Source organism: Harpia harpyja, chromosome Z (genome assembly GCF_026419915.1).
Source record: "Harpia harpyja isolate bHarHar1 chromosome Z, bHarHar1 primary haplotype, whole genome shotgun sequence".
In the NCBI taxonomy this organism is placed as follows: Eukaryota; Metazoa; Chordata; class Aves; order Accipitriformes; family Accipitridae; genus Harpia; species Harpia harpyja.
The window spans coordinates 116763092-116783832 of NC_068969.1; the positions used below are offsets into that span (position 1 = coordinate 116763092).

General features: G+C 43.5%; 2 protein-coding genes across 15 annotated transcripts in view; one reads left to right on the forward strand and one right to left on the reverse strand.

Moving 5' to 3' along the window:
- Positions 1-2386: 2386 nt before the first annotated feature.
- LOC128137751 (collagen alpha-1(III) chain-like) lies at positions 2387-5790 on the reverse strand. Its single transcript, XM_052778926.1, has 2 exons — positions 4937-5790; positions 2387-2990 (listed from the first exon to the last, which is right to left on the reverse strand). Exons 1-2 carry the CDS (start codon positions 5788-5790, stop codon positions 2969-2971), a joined length of 876 nt encoding a protein of 291 aa, XP_052634886.1. The 3' UTR covers positions 2387-2968.
- A 119-nt stretch (positions 5791-5909) lies between these two features.
- ZNF532 (zinc finger protein 532) overlaps positions 5910-20741 on the forward strand; it is a 51555-nt gene continuing 36723 nt past the window's right edge. Inside the window, exons 1-3 of one of the 14 annotated variants that reach the window (XM_052778900.1) lie at positions 6410-6850; positions 7881-8085; positions 8528-8638. Coding sequence is in view for 2 of the 14 variants with exons in the window: in XM_052778911.1 (XP_052634871.1) it covers positions 5928-6319; positions 6690-6850 (553 nt within the window). In the remaining 12 variants the exon portion in view is untranslated. Of the gene's footprint in view, positions 6320-6409; positions 7719-7880; positions 8086-8527; positions 8639-14569; positions 14698-15973; positions 16431-19247; positions 19526-20741 lie in introns of those variants that run through there. The other 13 variants (XM_052778901.1, XM_052778899.1, XM_052778902.1 and 10 more) reach the window with 13 other exon arrangements.

The following is a 20741-nucleotide window of genomic DNA, read 5'->3' on the forward strand; positions in this document are numbered from 1 at the left end:
GCTCATTGTTCTGAGCTAGGTGCTGGTTATTTTGGTCGGTAAGTGCCTGTATCAGAAGCAATGGCGATATAAAACTGGTTGCTAGCTGCTGAGTGTACGCCCAACCCGTAAAGGGATCAACAGGGACCCTTGAAAGAGGTAACCACCCAAGGAGGGAAATGTCCCCCGCAGATAGGAGCAGCAGGAGCGACTCTTCTCACTCCATGTACCTCTCTTCTGCTGGCCTCTGTGACCGCCCGCTCCGAGTCCGTAGTGACCAATGGTTGCTGGTCCTAAAAGTAGTTGACAGCTTTTCAATAACTAGGAGAAAATCCTGAACAGTCACACTTGGCAGTTTTCATAGTGTAACCAGACCCTAGAAGAGACAAAAAATGGGTAGTGTGATTTACCTTCTCCAATGGAAAAATGGCTCTAACTTTTATGTTGCAACGTAGGCATTGCCACAAAATTATCACAGAGTTGGACAATTTGCAGATTAAAAGTCCTCTTGCTTCCTAAATTAAGCAGCTAATCAATACATTTGCATAAGTATGTTCTTCATTAACCTCTAATGAGTGGAGTAAAAGTCATTTCACTACCCACCAAATTTAAAACCAACTTGTAAATCATTTATTAAATAGTAAGACCTCCCCCATCAGACCATAGCTTTCACTTCAAGGCTTAGGAGTTAGAACACATCTGTACGCAGTCTGCAGGCTTTTTCTGTCACTGTAGTTTTGCTATTACTGACAACAATTCCATGCTCTTTTTCTGAGCTAATCCCAGTGGAAAATGCAAACTGCATTGCTTCTGCAGAATATTCTGGACAAGGATTACCAAACTATGCTTCAAAAGTCCAGTAGAATTGGCACACATTTTAACTATCTTGGTTTTAAAAAATGAAAGCTAAAAAACAAGTCATCAGTCCTCAGTTTATTTACTTTTGGACAACCGGTCAGGCTCCATCCTCCACGGGGCAGCAAACCTTTCCTTCCAGCACAGGGAGTCACTCGCTCATGATATCCCGCCTGGATTAACACTAGTTTCACCATGCATCTCAACCACTCAGCAGGAGGGACCCAGACCCATGCCTCGCTCGCACTGCTGGTGTGGGGGTCTGGTTTCTTTCTTGCCTTGCTCTACTCGACACAGGACAACAAGCACGGAAGCAAAGCATCATCTACCAGAATATTCTTCCAGCTGAGTACACTGTAGGAAGTAAGAAATCAAAGTCTGGAGATTGCAAATAAGCAAACCTGACTCCCCAAAATCCTAGGAATAACCTAACCACCGAGCAATGGGGAGAAGGTCCCTTCTGACGCTGCTGTCGCCCCTGCTGCACGAGAGCTAGCCAGACCAGCCCCGGTGCAGACCAGTGCCACAACTGAGCGGTGCCGTGCCATAGGCACGAGAGAGGGCTTAATGCAACCCCCAAAGGTTAGATGGTGGTTGTGTGGAGTCTGGCAAATTGCAGATTAGATCCAGGCATCTAGAGTGAGAATTAGGTGAATTTTAACTCCCCTGCCCACCTGCGGGTCGAGTCTTGGCTATAAATCAGAGCGCTGGAGTCTACCAGATGGCCAGGTGCCACAACGCTACAGCACTTTGATAAACATGTCACAGGACAAATTTAGGTTTTAATGTGCTATTGGGCCAGAAGCTACCTTAACAGAAGAAATTTATCATTTAGAGTCTACAGATGTGGATGGAAGTTTGTGCATGTCTGTCATATATTTGTCTGTTTACTAAAATGAGAGACATTTTCCATTCAAAATCATCCTAGATTTTAATTTTTACTTGACCTCAATAGCTGTTAAGATGTATTTTGAGTCTGGTTATAGATTTCCCCTACCAAAGTCCTTCATCTTATCTCATATGAGATCCCTTTCTTTTAATAAATCTCGTCTTTCTAAAAGCAATCCTAGAGCTTTTAGTCCAAAATGTAATAGGAGACTTATTTTACTAACCAGGAAAGGAAATTGATTTTTTTTTTTGCCAAGAAAATATCTAGAGAATAGTAATAGGAGCATCTGAAGAGGCGAAGTTTAGTTGTAAGCTGTTTTTTTTTAATACTGAATGTTTAAATATAGTGGTTAAAGAAAAGTACCATTGCATTCTAAACAGTGATTAAAAAAATATATAAGTATTCTAAAACAAGAAATGCAGGCTTCTGCTCTGCCCTTGTGGATAATATGATACAGGAAACTTTAAGGTGAAAACCTAAAAAAGCAACTGAAGTAACAGATAGTATTAAGTTTTTTGCCAAAAGTTGTAAAGCTATTAGCCTAAAATAGAAATTTAGGATTGGAAATATGGAATCTGTATTTTACCCTTCTTGCTTAAGCTAAGGATGTTTCACTAGCCAGGAGGGAAATGTTTCTTTATTGAGTAAAAACAACAAACAAAATTGGGAGAGGACAAAAAGGGCATCATTTATTCTGACATCAAAAAATTAAACATAAATTGACCTTATCTTTTATTGTGCAAAATCATCTTTGGCCCCAGCACATTTTTAAGGTGTAAAAGCTATGTTTGTAGCTATTTATATTTGATACAGTTAAAACTGATTCCTATACAGAAAGTGTGGGATGAATACACCACATTTTAGAGTTCTGGATTTCAAGAGCCTTGAAATCCTTAAGAAGTTAAATAATTAAGAAGTTATTATTGCACACAAATTCAGCATTCACTGCAGCATCAAAGAGAAAATGTTTTGAATTGGCAGCACTCCTTGCTGACTGCTAGGAAGTAATATAATAGCAGGCTGTACTGGAGGTCTTTCTTCAGGAAAAGAAAATGTAGGGTTAAAGCCTCACAGTTCCTGGGGAACGAAATACATGGTATGCGATCCGATAGAAAAGTTCACTGCTCCGTCAGCGCAGATAACCAGGAGATCCCATCTCAGTGCTGTTGTGGAGTCAAAGTGGAAGGAATACACTGGCGGTTTCATTTGTCTTGATTGAGACTCTCCACCGCGAGGACAGCAGCATCAGAGGCTTTGCTCCTGGCCTCTGCAACACCAATAGAGAAAACAGAATCATCTTAAAACCCAGTAATTTCTTCTGCCACTGGTTCTAAGGATTATATGGCAGTGTCTGTGGGGAAGTGAATGGGGCCTCTATTTTGGTCACTCGTCACCTGATACACAAAAGGAAGTTCTAGTCTAATCTGGGTTGCCAACTCTGTGTGCTGCCAGCAACTACTAGCAGCCAGAGCACCTTGCTGCCAACAGCACAGGCTCTTCCAGCCCATCTTCCTTTCCAAGCCACACTCGGGGTCTTCTCCTTCCCCACCCACATAGAGGGGCCATGGGATGGTGCTTCTAGCTGGCTGCAACATTGTAAGGAAGTACTTTCAGATGGAAACTTCAAGGGTGAGGATTCAGCAGCTGCAGAGAACCAAAACTCCCCTAATTCACTACGTAAGTTACTTCCCTGTACAGCCCCAGCTGCTGAGACAGGATAGAGTGAGGGGCTCCAGTTCCCACCTCTGGAAATGCTGGAGTAACCTATAACCACCCATAGCCTCCCCAGCAGCTAACCAAAACAGCTTTACCTGCAGAGTCACAACACTCTTGAGGTGACTTCAAGACTGAATCTCAGATCTAAGGTGTAAAGTCAACATGCTGAAAAACCTACCGAAGCCTCACAAAGCAGAAGTGACACCGTAGGGACACTTGCATTGCAATTGCCAGTTATTTTGTGTGTTTGAACTAAAAAGCTATCGGAGAAGAGCTGTCACCCTGGCACCACTTGGAAATGATACTTAAAATTCTCTTAATTTTATTTTTTGGAAGTCAAATACTTAGGGTGACAGACTTTTTCTGCCATGGAGATGTCAAGGACACCTGGCTGGAAGGAAAATAAGTAAATCTGGCTGAAAGACAGCATGCATGAGGACCTTTATGCCATGAATAAACTGTGAAAACAATTAACATTTCAGATATTAATACAAAAGCAGTAGTAGCAGCTGCCCTCTTCTTTATACTATTATGCAAGCTGACCACAGAAATGCAATGTAAGAAAACAGACTGTAGTTTTCACTTTTTTTATCACATCAGTTTACTAGTTAATTGTGAAGAAATAGGGTATGACAAATATTACGGCCTAATTCTACAAGTCACTTGCAGGATGAGCACTAGGCTTCTGCGAGCCGAATTTCATGGCCCTTCTTGAACGTTAAAACTCATGCGAACACAAATCCATTCATTTTTTATATAAATTACCGAATCAATTTATTATATTCAAATTCTATAAACTCGTCAGACTTATCGATTGCCACAGTTGGCAGTGGAGCAGTTTGCTATTCTTTTGGTTAAGTGGAACAAGTCAGAATTTGCACCTGCTGAAACCCCATGTGCCGGGGTGCGAGCTGCCAGGGTACGAGCCTGCCCGATCGATACCTGTAACACAGCTTCTGGTGGGGCATCCTCCCATACGGAGCTGTGTTAATAATAATAATGCAATAGGCCTTTGTGACTTCGCTGCCTTACCAACAGGCTTGTAAGAGACGTTAATAAAACGTCATTATTTCAGCCAGAATATGTGGTTATGGTGTATATAGTCTGTAAAATACCAAGCGTATAGCATAAACTTGAGATGGCTGTTATATAAGTAGAGCCATTAATATGACCCTATAAAGTGGACCATGTGAAACTCTGAATTCTAGAAATCATGCTGCACACTTGAAAGACAGGCTGTCCCATGACAGGAAGGGAGGAAACTTCATATTAAAATTTGTAACAACGGCATTGACGCCAGGTTGCTTCGCAGCAAACTGAAGCCTATTACCACACGCAGCTCATCACCAGAGGCGCCGGCCAAAACAGCCACACCATCTCCAGGAAGGGCCTAAAAATTTCACATTAATCCCTTTTTGTGAGGTACGATGGCATCGGCCCAGGACAAAGTCCAGGGCTGCGATGTCCTAAGCGCTGCAGTACGCCGAGACGGCTCACCTCCCTGCTGCGGCCTGCGGTAGGGATGGTGACTGCCCGACCAGGCCGCACCGGCCGGCCGCCTCCCTCGCCGACGCCGCCCGCTCACACCTGCCCGAGCAGCAGGAACGGCGTCCCGAGCCCTCGGCTTCCCGAGGAGCCGTGCCGCAGGGCCACACTTGCGAAGCAAGTAAAAGGTCTGAGCTGACAGCGCGTCCTGTTCGCCTGTCCTCTGTTGGCTTGCCGCCGGCGGGCAGCAGCCCTGCCTTGGCAGCTGCGGGGGCTCGGCCCCCCCCGGGTGCGCTGCGAGGCCCGAGGCGCTCGGGGGGAGCGGAGACCCCTTCACAGCCGGCGAGAGCGCGGCGGCGCTGCCGGCCCGGCCCGGCAGGCCCCGAGGCGCGGGACCCGGCGGCAGGCCTCCCCGCGGGGCCGGGGCTGCCGCCGGCGTCGTCGTCGTAGACGGCCTGCCCCCGTCCTTGCCGGCAGGGCCGCGGGGAAGACCCGGGGGAGGGATCGGAACCGGCCCGCTGGCGCGGCCCGGGCCGAGCGCCCGCCGGCACCGCTCGTTCCCTTTCGGGGCGGGATTCCCTGGCCGCTTGGGCTCGGCGGGCGCCGGCGGCAGAGCGGGGAACCCCCCCCCCCGCCGCCACCACCCCGGGCTGCGGGAGGCCGCGACCTGCCCGGCCCCGGCCTCGGCGCCTGCCCGCGGAGCGCTCGGAGGCAGCGGCAGCCCTCCCCGCCCCCGGCACACTCCAGGGAGCCGTTTCACACGGAATCACACGGGAGCGTCTCCCCCATCTGTGCAAGCCGAGGCACCCCCACCCCCACCTTCTCCTCAGTCCCGGCAGAGCCTCCCTGCCATTATGTTCCACCATCTCTTAGCCAGGCCGCTCCGCGGGCGGCCGAGGCAGCGCGGACCTTAGCCATGCCCGCCTGAGGCCGCCGGCCGGAGCAGCCGCGGCCGGGCCGCGGGGCCGCAGCAGGTGTGTTTGCATGGGGGTGCGGAGTTTGCATGCGGTGGGGGTCGCCTTCCTCCCGGCCCGGCTCCCGCCTCGCCTGCGCGCAGGCCCCGCCGCGCCGCGGGGCAGGCTGCGGCGGAGCGGCCTGCCGGGCCTGCTCGGCTCCTGCTCGGGCCGCGGCTCGGGCCGGGGCGCTTGCGAGGGCGGCGTCTGCCGGAGCCCCCGCGGCCACCCGAGCAACCGGGGCCGGCTGGGCGCGGGGGGAGCGGAGCGGGGCGGGGGGGGGGGGGGGGGAATCGCTCGGACGTGGCCCTCCCGCCGCCTCCCCCCTTCCCCCCGCTCTCTCCCTGCAGCCGGAGGGGCCGCGGCCTCCCCTCCCCAGGCCTCCCCCGCGCGTAGCGGGGGCCGTTCCTCCCGCCCGGGGCTCGGCACCGGGCCGGGCTCGGTAGGGCCGACCCCGGGCCGGGGAGCGAGCGGGCCCGGCGGGGTGGTGGTGGTGGTGGTGGGAGGGGAGGGGAGGGTGGTGGTGGGGGGCGCGGGCGCCGCGCCGAGGGGAGGGGGCCGCGGTCCGTCAGCGAGGTGCCCGGGGCCACGGCGGCCCGCAGAGGCGGGAGCAGCCCACCCGGGCTGAGGGGCTGAGGGAGGGCCGGCTGGAGCCGCCTGTGCGGAGAAGACGGGGCTGAGGCAGCGGAAGAACATGGTCGTTTTCCCCAGAATGGGGTGGGGATGAGGGATGTGGAGAAAGTGCCAGATCTCAGCTCTCTCCGCAGGGGAAGGGGGGGGTGAAGGGTTGTGCCCGAGACCTCTGCTAACAGTTACAGGTGCAGCCCGGAGAGCAGAGGGGCTGGTTGGTGTAGCCTAGCGTGGCAGCTGGCTTGGAGGAAAGCCTTGCTGAAGAGCCATCTCACGGCAGATCCCGGAGAGGATGGGGCTTGGCGCGTAGGCGGAGGTAGTTACTGGTTTTACCAGTGCAAGGGTGAGTAGCCAAAACAGGAGCGGGGTGCATAACGTCTCGATTTGGGGTGACTGTCAGCCACGCAGGAGGAAGGCCCCGGGTGGCAGAGAATAAAGGGGGAGCGGGCTAGGAGCGAAGCTGCCATGGGCGAAGGTGGGTGCCGAGCCCTCCTCTGGAGGGACTTTGGCACCGTAGGGAGTCGTGACCTTGATTAGGGATCGCCCCAGAGAGAGATGTGGGACCGAGCAAACGGCTGTAATCAGCAGCCATCTTTGCAGGGTGGGAGCCGTGCAGGCTGCGCAGAGCTGTGTCCTGGCCTCCCCCGCAGCTGTGGGTGTGGGAAGGTGGGGGGGGCTGGTCAGGCGTGGGTCTGCAGCTTTCATCTTTTCAGTGCCTCAAGGATAGTTGAATAGCAAAAAAAAAAAAAAAAAAAAAAAAAAATCAGCTCAGCAGCCAACTCGGTGCTGTGAGGAGGGGGCAAAGGAACTATTTTGCAGGCATCTTGCTGCTGCGGAAATGGATTTCTTGAGGGGAGGGAGGTGCGTGTGTGGGTAATCTTTGTAGTAATGCTGTGCAGGGAAGAGAAAATGCCATTCGAGCGGCCCCAGATGCAGCGAGGAGTGGGGAGGGCGGACGGGAGAAGACCTTGATCGGCCACCCCACGGCCGTGGGCATGAGGGGGCAGATGTGACGTTGATCAGCAGCCACCCCTTGTGCTGTGGGGAGCAGAGAGGGGGGAGCAGCCCTTGGTTAGCAGTCTGTCTCCCAGTGCTGTGGCCGAGCCTGCCTGGTGCTGCAAGAGAGATCCTATGAGGATTTTTATTGCGGTCTCTTTGTTAGCTACAGACAGGCACGCACACACTCACAGCTTTCAGCCAGGTTGTGGGAGGTAAGTGGGGGAGGAGAGGAAGGGAGCGTGTGGGGCGGCACTGGGGAGCAAGGGGGCTGCGTGGGCCGGGCACGAGGGGAGCAGGGGGACAGGGCTGCAGCCGTCCCCACCACCACAGGAAAAAGAGCCCCTGCGATTTTCAGGGACTTGTTGGCAACTCAGCGAGGGTTGCCATAGCTTTTTATGTAGGGTGACCAGAACCGGCTGGAACTGGTTTGAGGCAGATCAGCTCCTGAACACAATGCAGTCACTGAGCTACTACAGTGGGATAGCTTCCTCCCTTCATGGCAGCCAAAAGCAGAGGAGCTTGCAGAAAGATACCATCCCAAAACAGTATGTGAATGCACACTTTAGACACACAGCACTGGTATGTGGCAAATATAGTCATAAAGGATTCTGTATATAAATGTACATATTTGCAGTAACTGAGATTACTTTGGCTTTTCGTGCCTTTTTATGCTTAAGGAATGGGCAAGAGCTGAGATTTATGACCCTTATTAAAATATTTTTGCTTTGCAAGGGTGGGACACTGGTTATGCAGTCTATTTTAAAACTAAACTAAATAAAATTGACTGAATGATTTGTAATTGTAGTTATGCTTGTGACTGAAGAATGCTGCTTTGCATGCTGTTTTATTTACAGGGTGCTGTCTTGTGGTTTTCTTCTTTAGGAGATGTTAAGGGGGGGGGTGCTGTGCCTTTCTGTAAGGCCAAAAGGAAACAATATTGTTGTAGAATTGTGCATAAAAGCATTGCAAAGATGCTGTAAGGCATACTCGTTTTCCTTTTTTTTTTTTTTTTCCCTTGTAGGCCTATTGATTGGGGCTGCCTTTAACCCTTTCATATTTGCAGAGGTAATGCATCTGTGGCAGTAACTGAGCATTGGCTAAAAAAAATCTTTCAAAGGTCAAGGTTCACAAGGTGAGATGTGGTGGTTTGGGTATGAATATAACAACAGCATGAAGGTACATGTATGTGAAAAGTAAATCTGGCTCCTGATTGCACATTTGGCACATTAGTAAGGAGACAATTATTTAAGTGTTGCTAAAGAAATGCTATTATTGTCCTCCAGTTTTAATAGGATTAAAGCTATTATTTGTAAAGACTTACTGATATCTTGGCTAAATACAGTATTTTCACTGAAATATCTTCTATCCAAATATACGTGTTTTCACAATGTAGTGATATGGAATAGGCCTCTGAGTGACAATCATAAATTGTGGACCACATGGCAGTGAACTGTTCTGTGTTGTATTACAGCATTACACATTCAGAATTATCTGTCTAATTATTTAAAGGTTGCTTGTTTGGTTGTATCTGAGTAACCCGATACTTACTTCTGAATTAAGGTCTTCAGTGTTAAACATGTACTTAATATAGCCTACATAGGAAAAAAACATGTAAAATAAATAGTATGGATGGCGTTTCTTAAACTGTTGTAACCCAGGGAGGATTTTGCAGCAGCCAAGTGGAAAGATGTATTTTAGAGGTTTGATGGAGCTCCAGTGGGTTATTAGTGGCATGAATTATAATATTGTGCAGTAATGAAATAAGAATAGGAAACCGGATGGGCAGTGCATCAGCTCCTGAGGGATGACTGCTTTTAACTCAAAGCAATGGATAATGGATAGGATTTTTTTTTTTTTCCCTCTCATCTAAAAAATAAATGTGTACTTAGATTTGAGCTGGCATTTGTATCTTATAGTGAAAGCTGAAGGATTCAGGGAGAGGGAGAGGCGAGAGAGAAGCAAGCAGTAATGAATATAGCAAAGGGAAGAACAAAGGCTGTTGGAGCTTACACATTGGAACACTAAACATTTTGCCTTGGGGATTCTTTTGCTAGAACTGTTACTTCCTATAACAGGAAATCAGCAACTCTAGAATCTTAACCAGTATGATTTTTAAAAAATCTGACCAGTCCTGGCTGTGTTAGCTGGTTTGGTAGTCTACAATCAAGATAAATATGGAGGCAAAACATTGAAAATGTTCTGTTCTAGTGTGAAATGAGGGTCTTTTCCTCTGTGCTCAGCAGAATAAAGTAGACAGTCTTAAAAGCCTTGAGAGGTTGTGGATATTGGGTAAGTTGTATGGTGGCTGATGATAGGCAGGGTGCCTGCATCAGAGAGTGACAATACAAGGGAACCTTTTTATTTCTGACTGCAGTATATTACGTAAGGTATTTAGATATTAATTGTAGAAAAGTGAAAATAGCATGCTAATAGCTAATGCTAATAGCTAATGTTTAACCTGAAATTACGGTTTTATGGGGTTTAATGCAGCTACAGTGTGTGTGGTTTCTCAGATTTGATAGGGCAGTAAATAGCTTGTGTGGTGGAGCAAAATGCCTAACAGATCACTGTGCTGACTTCTGTTCATATTTTTCATCATTTGGATGCAGAGGTTCTATATTTGACTATCGACATCTGTAGCAAAATTATGCTTGCAAACATGAATTCTTGTTGCATGATAGGAATAGTATCTATTGCTGCTGATGATGCATGTTCTTTTCCAAGTGTCAGCTAAAATTCGTGTTACATGAGAGCACCTTTTAGATTTTTTTTTTCCTTTCTACTAGAATAGTAAGCAGTTCTAAAATTGTAAGTTCTTGAATTGTCACAAAATTCAATGTATCTGTTTTGTTTGGATTTTTGAACACAATCTGTACTACGAATTTTTCTTTTTAGCAAAGGAGGTTTTGAATTTGCAGGGATTTTTGTAGACTGTAAGATGAGAAACCTGAATAGATGCTGGAGTCCACAGTGTTCTTGGTGAGTTTTATTTTTTCAGTCTAATAATATTTGTAAATGCTCTTCACCAGGAGATTTTGATTTTGCACGTAGGCCAGCTTTCCAGCAGAAAATGCTGCTTAATGCTGGAGGGTTGGTCCTCTGTATCAGCAATCATGATCTCATTTTGCATTGAGGCTTGTCTCAGGTATTTGATCTTGAGAATAAGGGTAATGATTTGTCAAGTTCCAAGCCTCTTTTGAATGAATTAACTAACTTTGGTTTTCTTAGAAGTATGAATGTGTGTTAAAATATAAATACGCAGACAGATTGCTGGGAATGTATGTTTAAAAAAACCCAAAACTTGACCCTAATGTTTTAGGGCCTGTTTGTTGCTAGTGTTGCACAGGAGGGCTCTCCCTGACTTGGAGTACTCTCACGGAGATTGTCTGCAGCTGCTTCACGCTGTTTATGAGCAAGAATTGCCATCCACTTAAAAAAAAAGTAGATTAAAGGAAATAGGCAGGAAGCAAGGGCCATTTAGGATGTGATTCGAATTTGCATTAAATTGGGAATCTCAAAATTCTATTCATTATTGTTGTACATCCCAGTTATTCCCGTGTTACTGTCCCAGCCCATTTTACATATAGAAGGACAAAATTAAGCCATTTTTGTAATTAATTTTTAAGTAGAGTGCAAAAAGGATGGTATGGGGATTTACCTGCTTTTCATGAATTCATCTCCATTTTAGGAGAAATTCGGGAAGTTGCTAGGCCCAAAACCTTAACTGGATCTCTTGATAAATACAGGTAGTTTTCATTTGGCCAGCTTTAGGTAGAGATGGTCTGTTCAGCTCCCCATGGTGTGGGAAAGGAGATACCTTGCTCGTGTTGAAATATCCCTGGTCTTTTTGCCAGCCAAGGGCTGATAATAGTGAGCTTTGAACCAGTTGCATGTGGTTCTCTTTAAATTGAATTGTGCTGGAGGTGGTTCAGTGGTGGTGCGAGAAGAGGAAATGGACAGACTTCAGAAGATACCCCTTCTCTTTCCCTTCCTGTTTTCTCCGACCCAAAGAGAACTTGAGATACCCATTTTGCGAAAAAATAACAAAGTTAAAAAATGGAGGAGTTAGGCTAAAGGATGAGTCTTCTAAGGAGTCGTAAACTACAAGTAATTCTAATTTGGCTGTCAAAAAAAACCTGTGGAAATTTGCTTAAGAAAACAAAAATTCTCAAGAACTGTTTTTACTTCATTTTACCTAGTGCAGGGGAAAAGGGCTCATCTTTTAATAGGTCAGATAAGAAGGATCCATGATCAGATGCAGGATATAGTAGAAAAGAGGACAAAGACCCGCTCTTTTATAATCAGTTACAGGGGTGGGTGTGTTTTGAAAAAACAGTGGTAACATGCTTACAGTTGTAAAACAACTCGGGTTCCTTTTGGGGATATCTTACGTGTTCGTTTGACATGGTTTGGTAATCCATAATTGCAAAACTCAGCTAAGCGATAAGCACAAAGAGCACTTCGCCATACCTCACATGAAAGACTGAATAAGAGACTCCTCTGCAGAGATCTTGTATTCCTAAGGCTCTAACCTTGAATCCATGGGCAAACTGATTGGAAAAAGTTTTGCCTGTATGAATTAACAGCAAACAAGGCAGCATAAATTCTCAAGCTTTAGTCTGGCTGCAACTGCATCTGCATTCCGTGCGTGGAGATAAGTATCATCTTCATGGCCTCTGGGGACTCCCAAATTGTTTTGTTTACCAGGAAAAGACAATGTGCATACACTTGCACTGTAGGTCGGTCTCTGTGCCAGGTTATGGCAATGCACCATGAACATCATGCAAGTGCCATTCAGTATCTTTGTGATTTTTTTTCCATGACTTCCATCTTCTGCCATCCCAAATGTAATTTGCTACCATTGCTTTCATTCCTGGTGTATGTGATTTTGAACTCCCAAAATTTTTATGGAAGACACTCCTGAATTGAAAAGTTAAAAATACTGTAAACAGTTACAACCAAACTGCACTTCTATTCAAATCAACAGAATACACTTGGTAATGCATTGACTTTGGTGGTTTTATTGCCTGTTTGTTTTCAGCATTTGGTAGTTTAAAACAACTCTTGCAGCCAGTGTGTGGTTAACAGGCTTCTGTGGTATTCTAGAACTAGATGAATAAAAGCAGAATGAGTGGAGGAATGGGTTTGTTAAATAATTTTTTATCATTTTGTAAATATTTTAGCAATTATTCTAATGTCTTTTGTGTATAATAGTGAACAATATTTTGGATTAATAGTTGGGAAAGGTTGGCATTCAAGTTTATTTCCTCCCTACAGCATCCAGATTTGTTTATAGCATCTTAACTGTATAGCTCACATGAAAGTAGATCAAAGTCAAATGCGAACTGGTACTGTCTGCTGTGGAAACGGGCCGCAGAGACAGCTGTATAAATCACAACCACTAGCTGAGCTTTGTGTAGCTTCTGACCCTGTCCCAATTCCAAAATGTTCTACCTGACCATGGCGTGAGCTGGGATTGTGCTCTGGATCAGCAGTGAATGGGCAGTGATTTGGTAAGCTTCCATAGCTTGCTTCCATTTGGTGGTACACTCTAAGAATGCATTTAGATATTGTCGTAAGTGGGTGGTAAGGCAAGTGAATGTGAGTAGGTCCGAATGCTAATTAATGGTTTAAATCTTTTTTACTGTGAGGGGGGTGAACTGCTGGAACCTGTTGCCTTGAGAGGTTTTGGGGCCTCCATCTTTGGAAATACTCAAAACCTGACTGGACAACATCCTGTGGGTCCTGCTACAGCTGACCCTGCTTTGAGCAGAGAAATTGGAATTCCAGACATCCCTTTCAACCTCAGCTGTTCTGAGATTCTGTGATGAAATGCCTGTTGAAAACTTTTTTGGGCTAGTAAAGAATAAATCCCAAAATTCTTCTGAAACTGTTAGCAGCAGCATTGCTGCACTGAGTAAAAAAAAAAGCTAAAAATTTTAATACTTGAAATACTGGGCTAACACTTATCCTCCAAAGCTTTTCTGAGGGGGAGGAGGGAGGAATAAGATTGATAGAATGTTCTTTTAGAAAACCAGAAGTGCAAATTCAGATTTCTCTTCCTCATTGAGGCTCATGCGTGGAGACAAATTGGATTTTCTTTTTTTTAAGGCAGATAGATACAGTGTATAATGGTGAAATAGCAGATTGCTCGGTGTAAATTTTAACTGTAAACCACCCCATACTTCACAAAGATGTTTACCTAAAGACTGGCATGACCATGTTGATACTATGGATAGTAAATGAGACCTTTATCCTAAGAAATCAAAATGCTGCCTATTATGAAAGTTATATTTCTAGAAGCAGAAATCTGTCTGAGTTTTGCAATAGTAACAAGTCACGGGACCTTTGAAGGACACTTTGAAGCGAAAAGGAACCTGTTTTATGTGAATATGATAGACGTTGCTGATTGTGGTTAAAGTGGGCTCTTGCATATCCTACTTGCCTGCTGAGTATTTCAAACCACACCAAGTTGTGATTTGAGTTGTGGTTCTCATTTCCTGAAGAAGCTTTGGTGGTTAAATTAGCATATTGCTTTTGTCTTTCTTTCAGGTACTTAGCTTTCAAAGTAAATGATCAGAAGTGTTAGTCAATCATGATTACTAATATATGGTGAATAACTAATAAACTGCTCGTAATCTGTGTATTAGGCTGATGTTTGCCTAATGTTAGGATATATATTACTGTAATGCTGATTGAATCACTTAAGTCTTCTCTACCTGATGAAATTTCTTGGCATAACAATACAGAAACTAAAAAAAAAAAATTAAAAAAAAAATGCTTTTATGCTGGTTAGGCTGGTATTACTCCCTGTGTAGGGATTTTGTTCCAGAATGAGTATGATGTTATTAAGGTATCATCAGTTGTGTTTGGAAGTGGAGTAATTATACCAGATCATCAGAATTTTGTCCTGGAAAAGTGTGTCTAACTGGGAATTTATACCAGTCTAACTATAACAGAGTAATTGTTAGATATGGTTATACCAGAAGTATTCTTCCAGAATCAAGACATTACCATGTGCTAGACACTGAAAAGTGGTGTCTCAATGCTCTTGTTTTCACAGTACTGAAAAGAACGCTGATTTTCTTTGAAGAACATACAAAAGAAAAGGTCTCTGCCCTAAAGAGTGAACAGTCTACAGCTGTACATGGTACAGATGGAGGTAAAAACTTCAGGAAGAGTTTAGGAAAGGTAAAGGAACGTAGTCACAAGAACATGAATTCCATAGGTAGATGAAAATGAAAGTTGGGGGTTTTCCTATTTCCTTAAATAATAAACAGACTTGCTGCTGAGGGAAGCTTGAGTTGAGTAGTTGGTTGAACAAAAGCATGGAGTTACATGTTGTAAGTATAGACAATTATGTGGGATTTGAAGGCAAAGGGTAGGAATTTAATATGGTAGCAAAGACGGGGCTAGTACAGACAGTTAAAGCAATTACATAGAGTCACTAGACTTGTGTTGAGCAATGAAGATTTGGATGAGCAGGAGGGTGAGTGTCAAGGAGGAAAAGTTGGTCAGTTCTTTAAAGGTTAATGATGAAATAAAAGAATAAAAATTGAGCATGCAAGACCATGCTTGTGATCCAGAAATGATAGTTAGAACCTTCACGCATAGAGAATATTAATTGGAAAAGTATTGGAAAGGGAGGAGGATTATTTGACTTTGCTAGGCCTGTGAAGCTTGAAGTTGTTCTTGTACTTGACAGACAAAAATCAGAGTTTTGGGCGGTTTGGAGATATGACCTGTCTGGGAGCTGCCAGATGATTCTGTTCCCTTGTCTTCATTAGGCTGTTGAACTTCGCCAAAATGAGCCTGGTTTGAGTGTTTACAATTGCTTAGCTTTACACCAAAAAGTACCTTTTAATTTTAGCAGCAATTTATAGGCAGCTTGGTCTTTCTTGTAGAGAATACTGTGCCCCATCTGCAGCTGTCCTAAAGCCCAAGCTACAATATAAATCATATTTAGAAAGTGAGAAAAAAATGTTTTCTTCTGTGTGTTTCTCTGCTCTGCCCTGTCATCACACACCCCACCCCCCCCCCCCAGCCCTTGGCAGAATACATGAAAGAGTAGGTTTGTTTGTTTTTTCTCATATGGCTAGAGTCCCTCCACTTGGAACGTGTATAGATACAGGGCTTGAGGAGGAGTGACAAAAATTCCATGTAGTAAAACAAAACTGCCTTTATTAATCCTTCAGATGTAGCTATTTACTTCTAAGCCCTGATATTTCTTTGGTTGATATTTATGTCATTGCATATTTGAGCCTTCCTCACATCTACACAAATAGTTGCTGTAAGAAAGCAGTGTTTCAAAATGGTCTCTGGAATCCCTGACAATAGGGCGGAAGCTCCTGGATGCAGTACATCTTGCAGTTGGTTTCCCCTTTTTTCTGGACATCAGCCTTTTAAAATCTTTGAATACGTCCTTCGACTTTCCATCTTAACAGCCAGGATCCAAAGGCCTCAAAAGGTTTACAAGAATTTAACTATTTCTCAGGGGTGTAGCATCAAATTCTTGTCCTGCTTGCTTCTTCCACTGTCAGTAGAGAGTTGTCATGAACTGGTTCTTGTTTTGACATAATTACCCAAGTGAGTGCTTCACTGGACTGTGTTATCAAATGAACTGGAGTAAAAAGGCTAACTGGGAAAAGTAAGACAGTGGAACAGTCAAGGAGTATCTTCCTTTGGCTAAAACCTGTGCCATTTTCTTCATGCTGTTCATAGGAAGCACTTATGTCAGGAGATGCATTTCCAAAGAATGAAGAATGCAGGAGGTCATGCATACATGCTTTGAACAAAGCATGAACACAAACAAAACAATCTTGGTTTATCCTTGAGAATTTAATTCACACCTTACATTTCAGTAAGACATCAATGCACACATAGGGATGGATCTTGTCACCAAAGAGATTAATGGAAATCATGAAGTAAGTATATTCAGACTCTGCCGTCATTAAGTTTTTAAGACTCAGTGGTATCTTCCCTGAAGTCCTATCATCCACCATCAAAAAAGGAGAATCCAGAAGCATTGCACCTCACTGCTCCGTGTAATTCCTATTGGCCATATCCGGAATTTTTTCCTTTTTACTTATTTTTATCATTGAATAGTCAGTAAGCAAAGTAATGGTTGAACTTTTAAAGAAACTGATTTTGTTTAATAACTTTTCTCAAGTAATTCAAGCACCCTAAAGGTTGCAAATCTTATGACAAAAGTGATAGGCTTTTCCTGGCATTCTCCTGGTAAACAGCAGCAGCCAGCCAGGTGGAGAGGCAGGAAATGGAACTAGTCCATGGGAAGGAAAAGGGATGTTACAAAGGGAGACTCTCATCTGAAAATTAAATAGTACTTTGGACAGAGTCAATAAATCTTAAGAACTGACTCTTTATATGAGTACACACAAAATTAGGGTGTTTAGTTTATTGTATCATCTATCCATTGTTCTTCATAATACATACTTCAAGTTGGCATTCCCCTGTCTTGAAGTGAATTTTGTTTCTACTATTCAGAAACTAAAAATGGAAAGAAATTCTATTTCAGACAAAGATGTTTGAGAAGGTGGGAGTCTTGCATTTTGTTTCTTTAAATATGTTTTTGTTTGTTTAGTCTGAGGAATGCGTCCTTGATTACACACCTTGTGGACTGTTTCTCAGATCAGTTCTGAAGATCATCTTAATGGCAGCCCTCTGATGCTGGGTTTTTACAGCTTTGCATGTCTCTTTGGAGACACTGAACTTTGCTCTGAGCACTTTAAAAGCAGTTCTCAGAGAAATTCCAGTTCCTGGAAAATAACAATTTCCTAGGGAACCAGGAACTTGCCTCGTTTCCCATTCTGAAGTATTTACAGGCATCATGTTGGCCCAGAGAAGGAATAGACTAACAGCTTGTCGGGCAGCCAACATTGTCAGTTGATTTTGATCTTGGATAAAAGGCAGAGTTTTATCCTTAAGGGAAGGAGTTACTGCAAGGTTTTGGGAGAAAAAAAAAGGGAGGAATGTGGCTTCAGAGTCCTGGCAGTTGTGGTGGAAACATGGTTTATATATTGAATCTTCAAATGGTGTACTAGAATAGTGAGGAAAAGATGAATAAAACATCCATGTTACAACTTTGCTTGCTTGTTTATGAAGACTGGCTATGTCTTTTGTCCCTTTTTGTTTAACTTAAGATTGCTTTAAAAGTTTGAAGAACGGGAGGGTTTCTTCATAAGGGCAGCAGTAATTCTGGGTCCCCCACGCGGAAGAAACCATTCCATTCGCATGCTCTGCTAGAGCATGGGAGTTGTTACTTCTGCATACACTTGAAAGACAGTTGCAACTTTATGCAGTGTGCTGTCTATGGATAAATTTATGATCTTAGCTCTGCAGATCCCTGAATTCTTTGGAGATACTTTCTTATTTTGGAATTAGCCTAACCGAGTTTCTCAGTAAAGGACAAATGTATCTCCTCTGCTACACAGTTTTGCTCTTAAACATACTTGGATGAAATACTGTGTAAGTGGGCCTTTGCTTAATTCATTGCTATTGCTAAGTGTTAATTAAACTCCAGTATATGTAATTAGAGGAAGTTTTAGACTAGGAAGACTTTCTGTTTCTGTTTTGAGTGTATATAATAACTGTAAAAAGACACCTATGGACAGATGTGTAATCAGAGTGCAAATAATTAGTATTTTGAGTCCTGAAAAACTGTGTCAGTTAAGGCTTTGTTTGTGTGGTTTTACATGGATTTGATATGTTTTGATCTCTGGAATCTTTTCCATTTAATTCTTATAAGAACTTTCTTCGTAATTTTGATATTATGTGTGTATGTACTTTTTGTATTTATTAGATAACTGCCTTTGTAATTGTGGCTGTTTCACAGGATCTTGAAATCTTTCAGGCAGAGGGTAGACTAAAGTCCAGGTCTGCAGCAATGTGCGTAAGTGTGGTAGTCATCTTGCTTTGGTATAGGAAGGCGTCTACTGCCACATGTGCTGAACATGATGAGTTAACTTCTGATTATACTGCAAGAGAGTTGAGCTGTACTGGTTACTTGTCTAGTCTCTTTTCTTAAATCTTTATGTTCATTTTATCCCAATTACTAGTTTTAAGTGCATGAAGGCTAGAAACCTGCTTTTGAATAAATGGATTTTAAAAATTTTATAATTAAACAAATACACAATAAAACCAGAATTACCAGCATTGTGAAACAATCTTATGTGTGATAAGTATGGATTATAACCATATGCTTTACAAAAGTAGTGGAGTCTTGATGAGCATTTACCATGATAGGCTACTATATATTGTCCATTAAGTAAAGGAATTATGAGTTAATTAAGAGAGTAAATTCATCATTTGCAATGGTATACTCATATTTTATAAAGAATCACATGCTGAGTTCAGCTCTGCAGAAGGACTTAGTGCAATGAAAAGGAGCTAATAAAGTAGACAAAGCAAAAAAAAAAAAAGTGGACCATGTAAACAATTGTCAAAGCCATTATATATTTCTTTGAAGGTATTACATGAAATATCTGTGTGTATTCCACTATCCTTGAGGAATTTTCCTCAGTTGCCTTTTTTAGAGTCCATAATGACTTCCTGGTAGCCAGTGTTGATGAATACATAAGTCTTAGAGATTTTTGTCAAGCAAAGGGGTTATGCTCTTTTAATAAACTGCATCTTTCTGAGGAACAGTTAGAATGCTGCCTGTGTTGATAATGATGCGCATAAAAATATATATTTAAACATATATATGCATTTTGATTAGTTTATCTTAGCATTGTTACAGATGAATTCAACAGTCAGCGAGTAGTTTCTCTCCAGAGCTCCAGCTAATGAGCTAAGAGGAGGAGGAAGTGAGCTACTGAAGTTGTAGGATGCATCTCCATTGGCAAGCGGCTTCCAACAGACCTTCTGCAATGGGGCATGTAGCTTCTTGCTTATCTGAGCTCATATGAGGAGCTGGGAGAGCACTGTTGCAGTTAGTCACACCATGGTTCTCTGATGGCCTATGTTAATTGATACTGGAGACAGAACATTGAGCTATATGGTAAGAATGTTTTCCAGCCCTTTAGTGCTGATACAAAGGTAGGAGGACAGACAGGATGCTTCCTAAATGGGCACTTTCTAACAATAACACTTACTTGGTTAAGTACCTTTTCATGGTGAATGCTAACTTTGGCCTGATAATTACTGAACAATGAAAGTATGTTAAAACCAGCTCTGTCACAACAGTACAAATCATACCTGTGCATGGTTATGAAAGAGAATGAAGAAAATGTCTGTCTGTGCTTCTGTAACTGATTTTTGTAGATCTCTACAAGTGATCCCCTGCACACCTCTGCATATTATTGAAACGTTGGTGGAAAAAGGCAAATGTCATAGTGGGATTTAAATCTAAAAGTATACTCAAAGTTATTTTTTCTTTTTACAGAACATTTGTAAAGTTTCAGTTTTGAGTTACCTGTTTGGTTTGGGAATTGGAAGGAAAAAAAACCCCAACAACAGAGGCCAGTGGTGAACAAAAAGAACAGGATCTGGAAAATGTTATCCGTGAGGGGAAAGAAAACCCTAAAGAACTGGTGTTGGTTAGCCTAAAAAGGAAAAGTTTGAAGGGAGTAAAGTGCTGTTACAAAGAGGATAGGTGAATAGAACCACATGTAGTTCATTCAGATTGCATCGAGAAAGATTCAGATTATGTAGTAGGAAACATGTAACAGTGAAAATTGTGAATGACTGGAACAAATTACATTGGAGGTTGTAGAATCTCTGTTATGGGTGGTCTTTAAAGTAGGTGAGACGCCTGCCAGGAGTAGTGTAGATACAGCAGATCCTTCATTAGAGTTGCTGAAAAAAAAGCGTTGTGAACACTGGGAGACACTTATTCCCTAATTCTTATAAAGCAATTTAATTTATAGGAAACAGTGCAACAGTCTTAAACTGTTAGTAGAAACACATTTGTTACCATCTTCAAGATGACTCATCAGGTTGATAATGCAAATGTCAAGGAAAATCTAGACTTAGAAGGAATTGCAAGTGCCTCACGTTACTTTTGTGAAAGTCTAAGGTATCTTGCTATAATCATAGTGTATGTGGGAGAGGGTAGGAGGCGTGTAGGGGAGGGGACAGGAAGAAAGTCACTGAAGAGAATTTTATGCCTAGAATGAAATGACTAGGTCACAGACTGTGAAGTTGATGGATTACTATAGCTCTTGGTGTAATAATTCGTCTGTACACTTGCACTGGAAGACTGTTCTGGAATGTGT

Bases quoted from the DNA above. Each gene is read 5' to 3' on its own strand.
- LOC128137751 (XM_052778926.1), bottom strand. From the start codon at position 5,790: ATGGTGGAACATAATGGCAGGGAGGCTCTGCCGGGACTGAGGAGAAGG. The intron at 2,991-4,936 runs GTGAGCCGTCTC...TTGGTGTTGCAG, and splicing joins CCGCAGGCCGCAGCAGGGAG to AGGCCAGGAGCAAAGCCTCT.